Source organism: Pungitius pungitius, chromosome 17 (genome assembly GCF_949316345.1).
Source record: "Pungitius pungitius chromosome 17, fPunPun2.1, whole genome shotgun sequence".
Lineage (NCBI taxonomy): Eukaryota > Metazoa > Chordata > Actinopteri > Perciformes > Gasterosteidae > Pungitius > Pungitius pungitius.
The window spans coordinates 7290939-7312020 of record NC_084916.1 but is presented as its reverse complement, the minus strand read 5'-3'; the positions used below and the strand labels follow the sequence as shown (position 1 = coordinate 7312020).

Here is a 21082-nt window from a genome sequence, read left to right as displayed (position 1 = left end):
TGTGTGTGTGTGAGAGTGTGTGAGAGTGTGTTTGGGAAAAGGAAAGAGTGACTAAAAGTGTGTCACAATCTCCTCTTTTCAGGGTTTTGTTCAGGGCCGGGTCTAGGCAGGGGCAAGAGGGGGCCTGGCCACCTCAAATAAATGTTGTGCCCCCTCAAACTAGGTGCTGGAGCTAGGTGCTGGAGCACAATGCCCCCTCAAGATTTGTGGCTGCCCCCTTATACATGCCTGTCTAGACCCGGGCCTGGTTTTGTTCCTGACGAGGGGAGGGGGGGGGGCAAAAGATACTCTTCTGGCACCAAAAGCACAGGAAGGAGATGTGAGCCTGGCAAAACCAAGCCCAAATCTTTGAAAGAAATCAAGCAAACTGAGCCTGAAAGCCGAATGTCAGAGCAATCAGTGAACTGGTTAAAGCGTGTTTCTCACCTCAAGCTTGATCAGGAATGTTTATTCAGGAAGAAATTTACAATGTAACCCAATAAATCTCACAAACTCCTAGTTTTGAAAGTCAGGAGGATTGTGCATTGATGAATCCCTCTTTTTTCTGCCTTTGGGGCCTAGATTACTTAAGTCAACTAGTCTATGTCAAATCCAACGTTTTGAAACAAAAAGTCTCAAGGTAACCAAATATTTCTCAGTCTGTCTTGGACTGACAAACTAGAAAAGTCAGGGTAGAATCCTTTATTTTGTCAGGTTACTTAAAGGCAACTCTGGCAGGCACCCTAACTAAAGCACATCTTTAAGTCCTATGTGTGGTAAAATATAAAGTAAACTAGATCTCCCCAATGAGGGATTATTAATGTAACATTTTAACATAAGATAACATTTTACAACATAAAAACTCAATTTTGACTGTTTCACATCTCTCGCTTTGATGAATGTTAGCCCAGCGAGTCGTTCGTTCTCCCAATCAAGGGTTGGCTTTGGCTTGTCTCCTGGAACGAGAATACTTCTCCACACTCCTTTCTGCGACCAACTTGAAACGTCACCCTTCCCAGATTGATTCCTTCCTTTTTCCCCATGTTGAGTCGAGCAAAGATTGTGGGATGACTTCACAAGAGGCTCTTCAGACAGGTGAGGTGACCACAAATCAAACAGGACCATCGGCCTGGAGGGGCCCCGTGAAAGCACCCACCAGGGGTCCCGAATACCAGGCACGGCCGGTGAAAGTCTCGACGTCGATAAGCAACGGCGCTCCTGAATATCCTTGAGCCAAGATCATTCACGGACGAGGCGGTCCGTATTAAATTGCCGAGATAATAGCTGTGAGGCTCCCGCTCTTCTTAGTGCCTACTTAACGAAGCCTTGAGCTACGCAAGTGGACGTAAGGTCAGACTGTGGTCAAGTGTGACCAGTCCAAACCATGTGAGCAGAGCACTTGTGTTGCCCTCGTTGCCCCCCCCCCACACCCCTCCAAGTAAAACACGCACCTGTTTCCTCTGCTGGTGTGACGGCCACAGTGAACGACCAGAGGAATGTGCCTCAATCTTCTCTCTCTCTCTCTCTCTATCTCTCCACGCTGTCCTAATGAATCTCCTCACACAGCCTGTGTTTGTCCTAGTAGTGTTTGTTTGTTGACCTTTATGAGACGTCATTACTTATTATCTTCATGGCTTGTGTAATTCCGCGCCTTAACACAACCCCCACGTCCACGGACCCAATGTATCTGTGTGTGTGTGTGTGTGTGTGTGTGATCCAATGCTTCTTGTCAGTGTAACAGCCATTAATAATGAACAACGGGCATACGCTTGATGATGTCTCCCTCCTCCCTCCATCCATCCTGTCCTCTCACCCTGGAACACATTGTCCTTTAGCATTACCATTATTGACAGTGGAACTAATTGGCACATGGTTATGGAAGTTCCCCTCGGGCCATTTTAAATTGGACTGCACTGTTTCCTTGGACGTCTGATGGGCGAGTCTGTGCACGGGACCCGAGGAGGTATTGATTATAAATGTATTAATGTGGGTCAGTGCTCGGCAGGGGGGCGGATGATGTAGGGCTGTATGTCTAGACTAGAACAAACTGATTTTGTCTTGTGTTTACATAAGGGATGGTAAACGGAGAAGGAGGGGAATGTCGTCCAGTGGTTTAATCTGATCACTACATTGTTTTCATTTGATAGATGCACTGCACGCTGGGAGATACTGTAGAGGTGAATGAGATTGTTCGCCGTATGCAGCTGTAACCCGCCAGCAGGACAATGTATCTCTTGCCAATACCATATTGATTTCGAGGCATTCGAGACATTGCAAATTGTATCGGCCTTATTTCACTGTTGTAATGAAGGGGCTCTGGAGAAAACGGGCCACGCGTTAGATAACCGAACACGGCGAGCTAAACATGAAGTTACATACAAAAAAACCTCATTAAGTCCAGTCAGCATCACTGCCTGCATACGATAAATTGCCCTGGGTCTCTCATTATGCAGACGATGTGCTTTCCTGCTCCACTAGATACGGCCCGACATTCAAGTCAAGTTGCTTTGCGTGATCGGAGGAATCAAATGGGTTTAGCATTCTGGACGCACATCGATATGCTGTTGATTGGTTCTACAGACTAATTACAATGCAATTTGCATTTAAATAAGCCACAGGGTTTAATGATTGAGAAGTTTGTCAATAAACGCCACTTGGAAGGCGCGGCCACATTACAGATCCGTTTGGGAAACAGAAATACAAAAATTCACTGTATTTGTCGATGCCCTCGTGACTGTCATCGACTTTATGTTGGGAATGAAAAAGGTCAAGGATTAAGGATTTGTGTGGCGGGCAGTGGGTAATACCTTTAAAGCTGATTGTGGCCGCCCCAGGCGGGCGTGGCTGTCCGTCATTGCACGTAAATGAAGTTTGTCTGGTGAGGCAGCGCTCTGTGGTCCCGTCCATCTCCAGCTCTCGACACTAGCCATATTGCCCCCCTCGCTTGTTCCCCCCTCCCTCCCCACTCGTTCAACTCCAAAGGCTGCAACTGCTTGACCTCTCAGAAATCTGACCCCTGAGGCTCCTTGCCGCTCCCCCAGGCACCTGCCAACCTTTCACCCCTTCACCGCGTGAGCATCTGGAAGGTGCGGAGGGACAGACGAGGCGGGTGGGGTGGGCTCATGTGAAGTATCGACGTGGTAACAGATAGGACTACGGAGTCGTCAGACTTCAGAGACCGCTTTTCTCTTCTCGCAGATCAAGTACCAGCTTCCCCTCCTCTGCTCCTCGTGTTCTGTGTACTCCTGTCGGCTATGTGTTGTTACACGTCTGTTTCTTTCTTTGTTTTCGCCCCCCCGCGCTCCCTTGTCTGTCTTTTATTTCCTTCTTTCTGTACACACGGACCATCCAGGCTGTATGCACAGCTGGTCTTGACAGAGCAGTCCAGGAAACGTGTGGTTTACAGATCCCCTGTTGACACACTGATTTGAGTTGCCTTTCACTTTCCAGAGACCTGGGATTTTAACCGTGTGCACTCAGCATGTTTCGACCACGGTTGAAAACCACACAAAATTTGCTACGTCCTGACTTACTCCCTGAATGGATGTGTCACATTGTACATAAAGCTCAACCAGAAATCTTGATTTCTAACCACATGTGCAATGGTCCCACACCTGCTCACACCATTTATTACAGAGAATTCTGGGTCATTAGTCTGGCTAAAATGTTATTCCACACCTTGGTTTTATGGAAACAATAATATCCTCAGTACAGGCAGACAGTAGAGATATATATCTTAAGTTGCGCCAGCCTTAAAGTTACACTTTAGGGCCATAAGCTGTGTAATATAGTTTGGTCCACTTCACACGCATGATCCAAAAGACAGATTTTAGTGGTTTAAACCAGTGAACCATTATCTTGGGTTTAGAATGGAGTCGTTTCTAAAGTATAACATCCCACATTTCAGAGAAAGCTTTCATTTTAGTCACATAACCTCAATATATCATGACCTTTTTAAAGTGGAACTTTGGTATTTTTCAACATAGACCCCCTTATCTATAGGAAAGTAAAACAAATGAAAAAGCAAATTGTTTATATTTAATGAATAAACACAAGAGTGGCATCGACCTTCTCATCGAAGGTGGACGTATTTCCTAAGATGCCAAACTATTCCTGTAATGTAGCCGTTAATGTCAGCGGGCACTCCAGTTTCCCAAACGCGCTCTGCGTGCAGTTCGATACACGCAGTAAACTACAAATCATTGCATAATACTCGTTGCATCATTAAGGAGAGAAAATCAAAGGGCAGCACACAAATCCAATACAGGACGATACGCCGCTGGAGCGTAAATGTTAAACTGAATTAGCCCTGCGTCTTCTCTAGGTTACAGTATGTGGCCATATGGGCTCAGTCTAGCATTACTGTCACCCCTCATTTGTCATAGTGAGGGAAGACGGCCCACCCATGCCCCTCAAATCCTCTTAGCAAACATTTAGCTGATTGATTTTTGTTTCCCCCTTCTACCTCTATGCAGATTATCAATGAGATGAAAGCAGGAAGTAGTATATTATTCATGCCGCTCCGTCTCATGGGTTGATGGATGGATGGATGGATGAGAAAGTGAAAAATAAATGTTTCAGCTGTGGCCACGTCCGGAAGAATAATACCATGGCAACCTTATTGAGTTTTATGGGGGAGCAAACTTAGTAAGATAAATGATTGACGTAAGTGGGATTCGATTGCTCTAGAAATAACGTGTTGCATATGGAGAGGGAGAAATTAAGAGACGCCACCTCTTGGGATTGTAATGGGGAGGTTTTGTTCTTATGAATATCAATAATTCATCCACGGTTGAATGAAAAGTCCACAGCAATAAAGTGCAAGTAGCAGCTGTCATGAACTAAGCCTGCAGCAGAAACACATTTAAACATTTTATTTCACCCCCTGCCTACTTAATTCCTACTGCAGGCCTTCACCGCACAGATCCACGTTAATTGTTTCGACTCAGCAGAATAGTTTGAAGCCGGCTCCCCATAAACAACGTGTTCTTCTTCGGGCCACAGAAACCCCACAGCGGATTCAACAAACAAATCAGGTCTTGAACATGTGGTTTAGCTTCACGTTGTTTAAGACAGTTGGGTGAGCTGATTCCGGCAGACTTTGTCTATGTGTTCTCCAGATGGCATCGCTGCCTCTCACAGACTGTACACAGCTCTCAGATCCTTCAGATATTACAACGGCTCCCTCCCCCCACACTGAACTATGTTAAATGATGATCATGGAGATTATGTATTGGTAATTCCTGCCAGCTCTTTAAAGAATGCCCATGCTGTGTGCTTAGTACTTAGAGGAGGGATTATGCAGACCCCTGCATGTGGTGTTGTGGCTGCATACCTCCAGTCAGACTAAACCCAATCTGTTACAGATTTGGACTAAAGAAGAGAGGTGCAGAAAACTCAAGGGGGTGGGTGGAGGGTTGTGTCGTGCTGTATTCAAGCTTTACAGTGCATTCCACTTCTTCTATATCATGGGGGATCAGAGCTAAACCTCCCTTTGGAAGCAGTACTTTTATCTGTGTGTATTAGGATGTTTAAAAAGAACCTTGGCTTGTGTCAGGGCTGCACACTTAATATATATTTTTTCTTTTCTTCTCCTACATTTTTATTTTCCCTTTGTGGTCAAACCAAACTCAAGTCCCCCAAATGTTTCCCCTTTAATGTTGGTCCAATCAAACACACATGTGGATTTTCATATTGAAGCCCATAAAAAGGTAAACGCAATTTACATTACATTTACATAGGGATTCCTGAGTACCTACACATGTGAGGTGTTAATATCTCTATCAAAAGCAGATGGTCATCCCTATTCATTACTCTTATGTGTTTCATTGAGACAGAATCTCTTCAACAAATCTGTTTCCTATTTTAAATTAGCCAATAGGTGGCATACTTTGCAATTTATAGAACTACACTCATGTTATATTCACTACTTTAGAGGCCATGTAGGACTAAAAAACATGTATTTTATGTCTGCTGTTGTGTGTTACTTTGTTATGTGTTACTTTTTACTACACGTGTGTAAAAAATGGAGTGTGATTCATGGTAAGCCATTATTTCACATGAGGAAAACTTTTGGCAGGAAATGCTATTCTGTACATGTCAAAACTTGGCGTGAATCATTTCGATTTACTTTATGGTGGTTGTTCAGATTGGCCAACTTAAAGGTTTGTGTTTCCAATTCATGGTCCTATTATTATTATTATTATTATTATTATAACTGAGATAATCAAACAAAGTGTGGTAATGTGTACATGGTTTAGTAACAAATGTACCAAAAACCTTCTCCCCTTTCCTCATTATCATTGTCTCATATTGCCCCTTATATCATACACAGTATACCTTGCAAAATAATACATAAATATGGAACTATGAAAAGCTGTAAATTGTACTGTTAAATAGGAATGTTAAAAAAGCAGGGTGAATATATTCCCACAAAAGGAAGAGATCTATAAAAAGCAAAACATTTTTTACCATTTCTAACAACACATTTCAAGTGGGTACCTCCCAAAATCCCATAAAGGACTATTTGTATGGAAAATGGGTCCAATTATTTTTCTTTCCAAATAAAAATGTTCTCACCATGACAATGGCAGCAGTGTGTTTAGATGAGGTAGGAGAGATCCATGTTGTTCTGCTAGGACTTGCTGCGCCCTGGTGGTGAAACCGGAGCGAGTCATCCTCTCAGAGAGATAGTGAGTATGAAACGTGGAAGGAGCACCATTCAACTCAAGCAAAAAAGCATCAAAAGGAAACAGAAGGTGCTTTAGTAATTCAAATTGTGTTTATTCAGTGTTTATGTCCTTAATCCATTTTTCTTTTGCAAATATTCTGCCAGCAGGTGAAGTTTACATGTTATTTTATCTTCAAGTCTTTTCATAAGAAGCACTGCTCATTAACTTACAATCAAGCGAGGTTGAAAGAAAAAAGGATGACTTGTTAACGTCAATGAATCAATGCTGGTATCAGTCAAACCACACCCCTGCACATAGGGGAGCACACACACACACACACACACACTCGTGTGAGACTCGTGTACTGGAAAAACAAACACCAACGCACAACAGAATCGCGGCAACCAGTGATTAGCTATTCAGCAGAGGTATAATTGGAGCTTCTAATTACAATAGTGCCTCATTGTTCCTCTCTATCTCTAATTACCATATTTACATCCCAGAAAAACAATAACTTTGGTTGGGAATTATACCAAGTGAAATCAGTGTGGTTCAACACAAGTTTAGTTAGAGATTCAATATAGGCCTTTTTTTACACACATATATCTCTAAAACACAACAGTTCTCAAGCTTTAAACATTAAGGGCATGAAATAACAGAGTAAAAGCTTCTATAGCGAGGACAACATTGTATCTACATTAGCTTTATAAATGTATGCAATAGCTACAAGTGCAAGCTTCAAAGATATAATTTAACACGGAGTGCTGGATATACCAGACACTACTTAAGCAATAACTGCATTTAACAAAAATTTTAGAAACTTAATTACATTGCATATTTGTTGCTATAGAAACATTATCTTGTAAAAAGAAAAATAAATAGAAAAGAAAATCACTGAGATGTCTAATTTTTTGCTCTATCTGAGTAAATACTTAAAAATAACCAAATACATTCAAAATGACCATGTGACCTCAGATCAGCCGTCAGTTGTTCTTTGAATTAGACACACGGGGCTGGATGGTTACCCTTCTGACTGGAGTCTGGTCCGCATTGCGATTGGCTACCAGCTCCTGCAGCTGCAGAGCCCCCCCACCAATGAAACAGAAAGCCGGGCACACGGGGCCGGAGCAATCCACGTGACCTTCCCACAGAGGTCGAAGGGAGTGGGCATCATAGAAGGTGACGCGACCCTTCTCAAAGTCAAGGCACACACCGAGCCGAGGAGGCAACGGGTAGGTGAGGCCCGCGGACGAGGAGGGCCCGTTGATGATGGGGTCTCGGGTACCGTTTCCATGGCTACTGTGGTGGTGATGGTTGTGCTGCGGCAGGTAGATCTTACCCATCCCCATAGTGAGGAAACAGAATGGCGGAGCAGAGTCCAGAGCATCCTCTGCCCCGCTGTCATGACCGCTGTCCGGGTCGTAGCTGGAGAGAGAGAGAGAGAGAGAGGGAGAGGGAGAGAGAGAGAGAGAGAGAGAGAGAGAGAGAGAGAGCAGTTTATCATATTGGCTGCACACTTTTTACAAGAAACCATCCGAAATGTATGTCTGATATCAATTAGGAGGATATCACTCTTTGATGGCATTGCTAACGTACACATGTGAAATGTCTCCAGCCAGACACTACTTTTGTATCAGGAATAACGAGGCATGACATTCCACACTTCGCCTCGCAGTCTGGTTTGCTGGATGTAGACTGTGAGTCTCATTTCTCCATTTTATGCCTCCTCGTCTTGCCAGAGGAGCTATATGCTAAGATACATGGTGTATCCTTTGAAAAGGGCTTTTTGTCCCATGTGAAAGATGAATAACTCGCAGCTTAAAATGATCTGAAACCATGATGGGACTCTACAATGGACTTTACAATTAAAACGGTTCCTTTTTGTATTAAGATTCATTTAAGATTCTCAGATGCAATTTTAGTCCCATTCCCTAATCAATGATCAGCTTAATTTTACTATTAATATCAAGCTATCTTGAATGAACAGAAGGAAAGGTGACACAGGTGAAGGAATCATGGATGTACAGAAACGTGGAATGACAAAGGCCAAGGTGGTGCAAGCCAGCCGTTTGCCACACATTTCACAATCTGCAGAAATCTGTGCACCGTCTCTGCACCGAGCTCTTAGCGCCGCCCAAGACGTTGATAAATTTAGATTTTCTATTCCCCCTATGGAGTTGTTTGCCTGTTTGGACTGCCTGGCTCGTGTTAATCTGCTTTGCCTGCATTTGGGTCGTATCCCTGGTGGCTCATACTCGCCAACTGTGACAAACTTCCATTTCATCCACGGCTTTTTTAATGCAAAATGTTAATCTGAAAAGCAATCAGGAACTCAAGCTATCAATCGCATGTAAAATATAAAAACAGAATACTCCTCCCTGAAATAGAAATATCCAAGTACGTGAAGTACAGTTAGGTGCTGCAGGTGCTCACCGGGGACTGGCCATGTCCTGTGGGAGGTGGAACCATTCCTGCAGTTTAGATTCCAGACCAACTCCCACCTGTTCAAAAATTTAAAAAAACATTTAACTTGGAGCAAATCTTCAAATGATTAATTGATCCAGTTTTCTATTATGTCACTTGATTATTTTAGGGAAGCAGAACTTCAACCATCATCATTTCCTACTAATAGCAGTAGAAACACTAAATTCAGAATGTGCAGTGTAACAATGCCGGTTAGCTTAAGGCACATTAGGGTTTCACATTTGTAAAAAGAATACTAGTTTTGTTAAATTCTCTCATGTATTCAGAAACATTAATTAACATCAAGAAACTTGAACTTTCCACATACTGTCAGTTCGCACTGATATTATGTAGTATTCAGTAGATTTACTACTAACCTTCACAAGGTAAGACCCAGGCTCCACTGAGCATGCCCAGTAGTGCCTTCCTTGAGTGATAGCTACGTCCCCCACCAGGAGGTCTGAGGTCAGGTGACAGGAAGTGAGGGCGTGGTCAGCGGCCTGCATCAGGGACAGACCGGGGACGCTGCGAGCACAGCGCTGCTCTTTGCTGACCACCAGCCGGTCGGCATGGAGACCCCAGCGAGAGTCCAGGTAGAAGTTGAGCACTGGGGCGGGACCCAGGAGGGGGGACACAGCAGAGAAAAGGATAGGGGGGTGGGAGTAGAAGCCGGCGTGAGGGGGAGGACAAAGAGACAGGTGCATTCAAATATGGCCTGTTGGGGTTTCAGTAGCGGCACGAGACGTTTGGGAGGCAACAGAGGGAAAGTTGTACCGATTTACAGTCTGAAAGCAGCAAGGAGAAGATAAATGAGGAGAATGTGATGCACTTGAGAGGAGAGACTAGGGGGAGAGAGTAGGCATGCAGCTCCTCGCTGCGACACTGGAAGAGAAAAGGACACTCATCTGTACATCGATGACTTTGGGGAGTAAAATAGAGAAGGTATAACAAAGAAGCTCTGGATGTGGGGAATGCAGATTGATCCTAAGGAAGTACAATTTACAGAGGAAACATACACAATGGCAGGGAGAAGAAACAGCCCACTCGGGCACGAAGGGAGTCACCAATCACTCAATTCAACCAATCAATCGTTCCACGTTGTTAAGCCTGGCGTCTTAACAAACTGCAAACCTCGTCAGTACTCTGACAGATCTCGCTTTAGAGCAGGAGGTGGAGGGGTGAGTGGGGTTCTCCATGGGGGGTGGAAGAACACAGGAGGCATGGAATGACCACAGAGAGGGAGAGAGGAGAGGGATATGAGGGTTGCAGCGGGCCGGTCGAGAGATGATTGCACTTCTTACGTTGCGTAGGAGGCATGAAGGTTGGCGGCGGGGAAGGAGCGCGGAAGAAGAGGTGTGAAGCTGTATGAAGTATAAAGCTGGGAAATGGGAATCAAGCGTGAGAAAGGCATGGAGTCATAAAAGAGTAATGAGGTGAGGTTGTGAGAAAGTGGTGGACAAAAATTGGGGAGGAGGAAATGAGAATGGGCAGAGAAAAAAAAGAGAATGGATTATTAAGTGCTTATCATGGAAACCATCCTGTATGCTTTGAAATAACAACAGGTGTGAAGAAATGAATGGCTCCGGACTGACAGAAACTATAGTTTATGGGTATGACTTTTTTTGCAGCTATTATTCACTTAATCATTTAGTCACTTATCTGAGAAATTAAACAATAAATGAAATAAATAAATAAAAAATACTCTTGTCAGTGGAAATAACTCTACTGACAAGAAATAACTGATGGAGGATCCCCTTCTTTATTTATCTTCGTTTCTTTAAGCAGCAAATTAAGGGATAATCTCAATTCATTTCAGAAAGTGTAGTCGAATCATTTTTTTACTACTATAAACCATTGTTATATTGTTATGTTCATAATGTCTTAACTTTTGTGTCTTCATATCCCTCAACTTACAGCAGCCCTCTGCACGTCTTTGAACTCTGTCTTCATTGGTTCTCTCCTGGCCGTGGCCCTCCTGACACAAGCTTCTGTGGATGGTGGTTCTATCTGATGGTGGTTGCCCCTGCGGTGGTCCTGCCGTACATCTGGCTTGCTACTTACTTAATTACTTACTAATTATTTGTATCATTTCTGTTAAAGGAATTGAGTGTATTGTACATCCTTTACATTGTTCATTCTGTACACATGACATCCTTTGCTGTCTGTCCATCCAGGGAGACGGATCCCTCCTCTGACGTTCTCCCTAAGGTTTCTTCCCTTTTTCCCAAGGCTTTTTCATTTTTTGGGGAGTTTTTCCTGTGCCGATGTGAGGGTTTCAGGACAGAGGATGTTGCATGTGTACAGACTAGACTGTAAAGACCTCTGAGGCAAATTTGTAATTTGCGATTTTGGGCGAAAATAAAATGAATTGAAATTCCTTCACAGCTCTCACGGCTGGTTGTTAAAGCTCTAACTGGAGTTTACTGCAGACCTACGGCGGAGTCTGACCCCCATCTGACGCCGCGGAAACATCTGCGTGTCCTCTCACCTGGTGCGGGAGGGGTGTGCAGGTACACCTCCTCGCTGTACTCGCCGAAGCCGGCCTTGTTGCAGCCTCTCACCCGCAGCACGTACACACTGTCCATCTCCAGCCTGTCGATCACCGCGCTGGTCCCGCTCACCTCGTCCAACCGCTGCCAGCCCCAGCGGGCGGCAGACAGCCCTCCTCTGATGCCGCCTCGGGGCGCTCCTCCCGGTACCACACCCCGACGGCGGTACTCGACGGAGAAGTGCCAGGCAGACGCAGCGTCTTGGGGCAGTCGCCAGCACAGGTAGAGCTGGTCGTAGGCCAGGGTGTGCTGGGTGTCGATCACTGGAGCCAGTGGAACTGGGACAAAGATGGTTTTGGTGTTGAGGAATAACTGGGATGTAGAAACTAAAGGTGTGATGTTTGGAACCACTGTTTGCATTGACCTCACTGACAACATTCAACTGTGTTTTCCCTCATGAGACGGTACAAGAGAGATAAGAAAGTCGTCTCTACGCCCTCGCTTTCTTCCTTTATCGCGTTACCCTCCCTTCACCTTCCGCTCCCACTCTCGCATCACTCCCCTCCTCACCCTGGATGAAGTTCAACTCTGTCAGGAGTTTGAGTTCTTTGGAGACGTCCAGCTGGAAGTGTCTGAAGGACGGATCAGCAGCCAGAGTGAAATGCTGGAGATTCTCAATGGCGCTGCTGAACCTGGAGCAGCGCAAAAACAGGGGGAGGAGTGTTAGAGGAATTCAGGAGGAAAGGTGAGGGGTGAGACAGACTGATGAGGAGGACGGGTGGCGTCATGCTTTGTTATCCTTAGTCTCGACTAATGGCAAAAAGGGATCAAAACAGCGATTTTACTTTTTCTTCATTTCATTTAATTGCAAAAATATTGTTTTTTAGTACATTTTGTTTTAAAGTAAGTTTTAAGTGGTTATTTACAGCTATGAACTTTTCACTTTAAGTGCACTTTAAATTTCTTGGGGGCTATTTTAGGTTGCCCTAGTGAGTATTTATGTAGCCGGTCAATGTACCGTATGTGAGATTGAGCCACTGGGCGTCACAATGATGTGTTTTTTGGAGTTTTTATTGACAACAACTGAGAGATGAATAAGCTGTTCCAGGTTTTGGCTATAGAGGCACTACTTATTAATAGGATCAGTTAATTGCTGACAAACATATTGAGCATTATTATCATTTAAGACTATTCCTTTTGTTTTTTGAATGCCAAATACTCGCATCTCAATGTAGGTAAAAGCTGTTTGAATGGGAACAGAAACAAAAAATAATCAAACGAATAAAGAAAAACTCTAAAATCGGTTCAATCTCAGCAGAGGTATTTGCCAGAACAAATAAGATCAGAACAAATAGAAAACCTGTTGTGGGTCTGGCGAGCAGCCTGCACAAAGCAGGGCTGGTCTGTTTCCTTCAGTAGCTCCTGGGTGAACGCCATGAGGCCCGTGTGCTCCATCAGGCCCCGTCTCTCCGCTACTTGGGCCGACAGCGCCTCGCCTCGCTTCTTGCGTGCCATCTCCAGAGCCTGGGTGAGCGAAGCGTGGCGCTCGGCCAGAGCCGCCGTCAGATCCCTGATGCTCTGAGCCAGCTGCTCTCGGGCCGAGACGCTGTTTACCTGTGGAAGAGGAACGCAGACGGCCCAGGCTTGAACATGTGGCGAAAGCCATCTGTTGCTGTCCATTAAGTTCGGTTGTTTGAGAGAAAGGTTCCAACATAACAGTCCAAGAAGAAACAGATTGAGCATTTGCATGTATTTGGCATGTAGCAGATTATGGGCAGTCTATGGCATTAAGTCTCAAGATATTTCTACTGGTTTCTTCCTCCGCGAGGACCACATCCTAAAAATGTGCCTTTTAACATGGATAACATTCATCTGTAATAGAAAGCAGGAGGCGTATGGTACGGTTGCTCCTGGTTACAGTACAAACAGACAGGCAGAGTTGGATGCTGAGTTGGACTGGTTCGATTCCTGTCATAATAAATAACAACGTAACATGTAAAAAATAGAAAAGGTACTAAGTAATAATCCAAAGACTTTTTTGTGTGATTAAAGCTTAAATATATTGTGTTGTAAACATTGTACACATTTTCAAATAAGCTGGTTCAGTGCAGTTTCATGGTGTTAAGCTGACTGGCGTTACACTAATGCCGTGTTAGTCAACATTTTGCAGGACCAAAGTATTAATCACCTCGGTCTGAGTGATGGAACTCTCCAGCTGGGTAATCTGGGACAGGACTGTGTCCTGGTTGGACAGAATGTAGTTCATCTCCTTCGTAATCTTCTCCTGTAAAACAAGCAGCAACAACACAGAATGCGAACAAAAAATTAAACATCAGATGACTTAATCGTTACACATGGACTCTGAGTGCCACTCTACTATACCATGCTCCTCTGTCATGCATTTTGAAATAACGCAACTGCGTCACTTTTCTGTGTATAATACGGAAAAATGTATTTAATCACTTAATTTCATTTAAGTACATTTGAGTTCTGCTACTGCGCAGTGTGATTGTGTGGACAATCCCGTCCGATGAAAATATGACTATTAATTTCCCTCCCATTTGTTCATTTCTATGTCTGCATGTTTGTCAGCTTCAGAGTCGTACCTTCAGGGCTTGGTAGGCGTGGGCCACCGGCAGGATTTTGTGTCCTGTGTGGATGCGGCGCAGTTTGCAGAGCGGGCAGAGCAGCCGCTGACAGGACCGACAGTAAAACTGCAGTTTCTCTTGGTCATGCTCCGGGCAGGTCAGAACCTGCAAAATCAATGCTTAAAATATTTATCGAGAGCACAATTTACCTACAAAGGAAAAGGTAGGTCACTGTGAGGATGTGTCTTATTTATGAAGGATCACATTCCCAAGTGGGCCGACAGCAGACGGTAAGAAAGAAACATTGTTAATTATTATTGAAGGTTTTTTATTTTTCAAGCGTGCATACATACTTGCAATTATTTCATCACTGGGGTTAATGGAATAACTTGGCCAAAATCCGATCGAACAAACATTAGACATTTTTGTTAGTAAAAAGGATATAATCTGTGTCCTATTTCAGGTGTACAAAAAGTTTTTGAACCCGTTTCTTATAATGCGCAAATTAGCTTTTCAAGTTGTAACAAACTCGATCCTTGTATTATATGGATCAACCAGCAATTAATCGGCTTTTTAGGTTGCAGGGTTGTGAAACATTATCCTACTCTATAAACATGTTTTTCTTTTTACATTTTTTACCATCTTTAATCAGAAGGACCCTCAAAGTTCTGTTGAGAAACTGGACCAACATCCGTTTTCTTAACAGCTCCAAGAATTAACCACAGACGTTGATTTTTCCTTCTGAATACAGGTTTTCATTATAACAAATTTCAAAGTTGCACCAAATGTTTTAAAATGTTTGGATTTTTTAAATAATTGGTTTTAAAAAATGACGTTGCAAATTCCTACCTTAGGTCTGAAGTTGAGTGTAGGCTGGATATGTTCATGTTGTGCTCGTGGCGTCCCCCACGGGTGATACAGCTTAAAACACTCGTTACAGAAGTTGGACCTGCAGTCAGCGCAGCCCTTGGTGGCCTCCAAGGCCTGAGGAGGCTTACAGAACTGGCACATCACAGCCACACTGCCCAGACTCACCGTGTGTCTGTACCTGGTAGTGGTGTGGAGAAGAGGAAGAACTACTGAGAGAAAGAGAAACACTGATTTAACCTTCAAGAAGGCGCTCTCCATTGAGATGATTTCCCTTTTGATCTGGAGAGGCCTGCAGACAGACATTTACCAAAGACGAAAGGTGCACTCGGTGCAGATCTCAACCACTGCTGTAATGTGGGATATGATACAACCCACTGACGACGAACCCACCGCCTTGACTAAAAGTTATTCACACATGTTTTTCACCTGTATGTCTCACAACAGATCAGCTATCATTTGGTCTTTGCAAATGTCACTGAGCAAGCACACATCTCCGCTACGCCTCTCGGCTGAAGCATTCTTAATGCTCCAAGTCGATTTTTCCAACGAGCCGCCTGTAAACTTGAGGTTAATGACCAATAAAACATCACAGAAACACTCTCTGCTACATAGCAGCTACACGGCAGCGGTAGAGCTGCAGCAGAGCGGCATAATGGAGTCGTGTGTGTGTGTGTGTGGTTCCGCTAGCTGATGGCCGATAGCCAAACCCCGTGTGAAGCTGTTTTCCTCCACTCTGTCTCCGTCTCCGGAGGCGGTGCAACCTTCTTCCTGAGGGCCGATCGAGGTTTCAGAAGACAGCAGTCAATCGATGCCATCAGCAACAGGCAAAAAAAAGCTCTAGCTTTAATAAAGAGTGAATTTTTTTGCGAACCCAGAGATAAGAGTTTCCGTCAAAAGCTTAAAACTGTTATAGAGATGAGTGAAATTCGAATCGAAGAAGATTCAACGGTTGTGAACGCTTTGAAATGAGAGGCTCTATGTGTGAGAGTTATAAAGCGAACATCAGGCCACTGGACGGAGGAAGCACACAGTCAGCCTTGGTAGCGACACTCTGTAGCAGTGCACACTCGGCAGGATCCATCCAACAGCAGAGTAGCTGCTGAATAATTACTATCCCAATTGGACACCCTCTCATTTGTAACGCCCTGGTCGACTCTTTAAGTCAATTTGACACAAAACATCAAACCCACTGAATTAAAGGATCCCTGTGTGGGTTCTTTTGTGTTTTGTAATTTTTGCTTTTTGCTTTTTATTCTTTTGGCAGAAGAGATGTGTGTGTGTGTGTGTGTGTGTGTGTGTGTGTGTGTGAATAAGTGTGAGTGTGGTACCTCTCCACTATACGCTCCAGCGTGAGGTTGCGCAGACAGTCAGCAAGGCCCTTCTCTCCCAGCTCCACATCGCGGCCGCAGGGGACACAAGGGAACATCATCACCAAGGGTGGGCCCTCCTTGCGGCGGCGCCCCCCCGGGTATGTCCCGTATCCCGGAGAGCGGGGCATGGATGGCGAGGACAGGTGGGGACCTCCAAAAACAAGAAGAAAGAAGCCAGTTGTGAGCAGAGGGAGAGGGGATGTCGAGCCTCCGCTTTTGTCCACACAAGAAGCCAACGTGCCCTCTCGACAGATTCAACTCATACGGCCTAAGAAGAAGAAGTGTCCCCAACCTGCCCGGAACACGCGGTCAATGGGTCGCTGCTCATTTTTAGGCGTGGGTCTTCTGGCCTGGCGGGGCGAGCGGGTGTTGGGCGTGGAGGCCGGGGAGTTCGGCTCCGGGGGGAGATCCGGAGGCGGGTAGCCGTTTGCCACCAAGACCTCAGAGGCACACATGAGGCAGACGCTGTGCTGGCATGGCAGAACCACGGGCTGCTTGACGATGTCCTTGCAAACGGTGCAATGCAGCTCGTGCTCCAGGCTCTTCATGTTAGACTGCCGGGGCACAGAGGAGAGGGGTTATGGACAGCACATGTACTGTACGAGCATGAATGACACAGAAAGAGCCCGAAGGACGAAAAGTACAAATCCCTGTCCGCTTAATAAAACCAATTTCATTTGAAATTCCCAAATTTTGTGCAACATTTTTATTTGAATCATGAATATCTGAAATTATTCAGATTACACTCAAAGCCAGTTGTCGATATGGACACATTTCACTCACCGAGGAGGTTCAACATCGTGTGAGATAAAAAGACTCAACTCAGAGAGAGAGAGAGAGAGAGACATGGAAATGGGAAAATCTGTTCAAGAGATGCAACGTAGGGCGTCATTCTGGTTAAATATGGATAAAGGAGAGATTTAAATTATTAAACCACTGCATCCCTTAACCCTTAACCCTGCCTATCCACAGCGGCTCTTTAGCCATTATTCTCCAAAACCAAGACATCGGTCCAGCGTTTTCAGTCTTCATGGTATATTTCTCTCTGCTGAATCAGCGCCTTTGGTAGTCGATGTAACCACACGGGGGAGTCTTTGGGAGGAGGGGGCAGGGGTGAAAAGATGCACCTCTGGAGCAGTAAATGTGTCAAAGTCCTGCTCAAGGACATCAGGACGGTCCAACCAAAAGACTGTGCCTCAATAAAAGTGCCTCAATAATAACTAAGGGACCTTTGTGTGTCCGTTTTAGTGTTAAGTCAGCATTCATTAGTTGCAATGAGATAGACGCCGTTGACTGAGAACCTGCACCTGCAGCCTGAAGCTGTTGCAGGGTCAGAAGCGGCGCACGCTCCATCAGCGTCACTAGGAGTTCACTTCAAAGCCAGGACACGATGCTGCTGCAGAGGGGTTTGGGGACTTTGTCGCTGTGATGTGATGAGATGCAGCATCGGGTCAGCTTATGACAGCACACCAGAAAACACTGTTGACACCCCCTGAGCCGGGGATGCAGAATCACGGGCATATACAGTAAATGTCCATTTGAGTTTGAGCAGACCAGGAGCTCACACGGGGTTAGACAGCTGCACGGATATTCACATATCAGACTACAAGTGTTGTGGAAAGCAATATCTTCCCAGTTTGCGTTAAATAACAGCTTCCAACATATTTGAGACAGAATAATTCTGCAGCAGATAAGGGGGGAAAAAACGAGTAGACCTACAAACCCAAATGTAGCTTTGCTTTTGATCAACCAATCCAAATAACCTCCGTTCCTCCCTCAGTCGCTCGGTGTCATTCCCCAATGTCAACTCCGGCCTGCCTGTCTCCTCTAATGCGTATTGCAGTTTCGGGCTATTCCGGCAGACTATACGGGCTGTGCATCGCGACTGGCTGTGGCTCCGCTGTATCCATTCCCGGAGGATGTTGCGCACTGCTAAGGCTGAGCCCGGCGTGGCGAGGGCGTGAAACGAGCGATGCGGCAGCTCATCCTTACCTTCACCTGGAATCTGGGCGCCATGGCGGTACGCCGCGTGTAGCTCCGGCGTGCCTCGTGAAAAGAAGGGAGGGGTCTGAGGCATTTTTGTCACAAGCACTGAGCGCCCCCGCTACGGTATGACGGGGGTCTGCGCGAAACGACTGTAACACCACAATAATGCAATTTCTCGAGCTGTTTTGTTGCTTACTGTGGCTTGTGCACAAACGCATCATCGGTCCTATGTCTGCACCAGTCCCGTGCACCGGGGTGCTTTCCAGCCTCCATAACGGCCGATGCTACAAGCAGCACGAACAGCCTTTTTTTCCCTCCCCTTGCCTCAGCAGCAGCCGAAGGTCCTGCATCTCGTCTCCATGGAAACGACCGTCCCGTGAGCCCCGAAATAGAAAAGAGTCTTTTCAATCTGCACTCACGCGGCTCTGATATTTGATCGTGTTTGAAACACGCGTGTATGTAACCGAGAGATAGAGCATGTCTTCTTCCATGTCTGAGGAGAAATTGAGCTGGAGTCTGGTGTGCTGAGGCACGTCCGGCATCAAGGCAACGTAACGGACGATTGTCCACAGCATTATCACAGGATCATATGTTAGAAAACACACACACGTTTCCTTTGATTTGCACAGGCTTTCTCCTCGGTGCAGAGAAACACACAGATTTGGGGTGAATGGGACGGCGTGTGAAACATGGAGACGTGCTATCCAAGCGGTCCCATTAAAAATGATGTTCTCGATGAGAATGTCTTCCAAATATACACTGTAATTTGATAATACACTCAGTGACAATCCAAATACAACCATGTTATACTCACACTTGTACGAACCAACGTTTCCATCGTTGAGGTGCCTGTTTTTAAATCCATCTCTGCCATTTTAGGAAAAAAGCTGCTTCCTGGTTTTATCATATGGATACAAATCACGATGTATCTAGGCCATACACCGTACGGTATGTATATATTCAAAAAAAAATCTTCTCTATAATAAAGACCATTTAATTCGTCGTTTTCCAAAGACACTTGATCTGGGCTCATTTTACGCACGAAAAAAACAAAAAGCAGGAAAAACAGAATCTTCTGAATAAAAAACAAAGAAGCATGCATATACAGACACCGATTTCTATATATGTTTTTATATATCCACTCTAAGAGATGCCTGTGGCTTTATTCCTCACCCAGACATCCTGCCCCCTACCCTCCCCCTCCCGCAACGGATGCCTTTAAATGATGTGGCAGCGGTTTGGAGGCTCGATGTCACAGCGGTCTGAACACTCGACTCTAAACAACAGCATCAAGCTGCATATTGTTTCCTCGATGACATCTTCGACCGTAACACAAGTCTAAAGCTTTGGAGATGGAAAACGTTTTCGGGATCGTTTTCCAAACAATTGTATGTTAGACCTGCACAGCTATAGTTCAACAAAACGGAAAAAATACTATTTGGCCTCGGGTTTAAGCGCAGAATTGAATTGGCAACCTCACCTGATTAGGCTTCCTGTTATTAATATATCATGTAATTAATGATACTGATGCAGTAACATGAAAACAACTGTTTATTTGTAGCTGTAGTTCACGCAAATTTCAACATGGCTGAATTTACGTACAGTGCAACAATACGATTATCAGATTAAAGTCAAAGGGTAAAACCAATGCTTTTCTTAATTTTGTATATGTGTTTATTTCATTATTCAGTGTACATTTTTTCTCGTAATGCAGGGTCAAGACCCCATCAACATTTTCAATATTTACAACAAGGTTTTCATGGTTTTCATATGTCGGTCCACATTAGGAGAAACTATAAACATAGTCAATCGAACCAGCTCAGCGTGAAATGAGAATACAACTCCGTAAAAGAGGTAGCTATTATTTATTTGAAATATTTTCATTAAATGTAATTGCTTGTTTAAGGCACAAAGTCAGTTTGCCCAGTTTGTGAGCAGTTTCAGTTACGGCCACCAGAGGGCAGAACAGCTCAAAGGGCAGAGATACTGTGAGAAGTAAGAGCCATGTATTTACTGGTTTTACTTAGTAAGAGTACGAAGAATTAGAAAATAAATATATTTAACCGAAAGTAAAAGTTGCCGTTCTGAAAAATTGCTCACTTTATGAAAAAGGTAATGGTATTATCTGACTATGATTATTGGTGTGATAATGGATGCATGCCTTTAATATTATGGTAGCTTGTGAACTTACCCTTAAAAATGAAATGAACAAGTCTTATTTATTTCATAATATTAAAACGTATACGTGTTTACATGTCGCATTATCAATCTGAATGTGGAATGTAATATGGTAAATAAAAAATAAAAACATACCAAATAAAGGGAAAGGTACTTCAAAATTGTACCTAAATACAAGTGAAGTAATCCTCAACGTTTGAGGCGGTTTGTTCTTAGGGTGGGAGGTAGCATGTAACCTAAGCTAGCGTTCCTTATGTGATGGTTATGTCTCATGCATATTGTAACTGGTAGAATAAATAACCAGGTGTCTGATTGAATACTACCTTTCTGAAAAACATATTGTGCTATATAAAGTGGAAGTTTAATTTCTACTCTGAACTGTGACAGGCGAGAACGCATATATGATGTATTTGTGTGTGTGTGTGTGTGTGTGTGTGTGTGTGTGTGTGTGTGTGTGTGTGTGTGTGTGTGTGTGTGTGTGTGTGTGT

General features: G+C 44.4%; 1 protein-coding gene across 3 annotated transcripts; it reads right to left on the bottom strand.

The window, feature by feature from the left end:
• Positions 1-6737: 6737 nt before the first annotated feature.
• On the bottom strand, positions 6738-20035 carry trim46b (tripartite motif containing 46b). Of its 3 annotated transcripts, none has more exons than XM_037473372.2 (12): positions 19231-20033; positions 16723-16984; positions 16389-16581; positions 15040-15238; positions 14209-14355; positions 13791-13886; positions 12963-13216; positions 12173-12294; positions 11602-11940; positions 9491-9720; positions 9084-9151; positions 6738-8075 (listed from the first exon to the last, which is right to left on the bottom strand). In XM_037473372.2, exons 1-12 carry the CDS (start codon positions 19516-19518, stop codon positions 7634-7636), a joined length of 2640 nt encoding a protein of 879 aa, XP_037329269.1. In that variant the 5' UTR covers positions 19519-20033; the 3' UTR covers positions 6738-7633. The 3 variants fall into 3 exon arrangements, with proteins under 3 accessions (XP_037329269.1, XP_037329270.1, XP_037329271.1); XM_037473373.2 differs by lacking the exon at positions 19231-20033 and adding an exon at positions 18423-19166; XM_037473374.2 differs by lacking the exons at positions 6738-8075; positions 9084-9151; positions 9491-9720 and adding an exon at positions 9815-10491 and having other exon boundaries at positions 19231-20035.
• Between the last annotated feature and the right edge of the window lie 1047 nt (positions 20036-21082).

Coding starts and splice junctions, on each gene's coding strand:
- trim46b (XM_037473372.2), bottom strand. CDS start 19,518: ATGCATGCTTCTTTGTTTTTTATTCAGAAGATTCTGTTTTTCCTGCTT. Junction 12,295..12,962: donor GCTCGCCAGACCCACAACAG/GTTTTCTATTTG, acceptor GCGCTGCTCCAG/GTTCAGCAGCGCCATTGAGA. Junction 9,152..9,490: donor CTGGGTCTTACCTTGTGAAG/GTTAGTAGTAAA, acceptor ATTTTTGAACAG/GTGGGAGTTGGTCTGGAATC.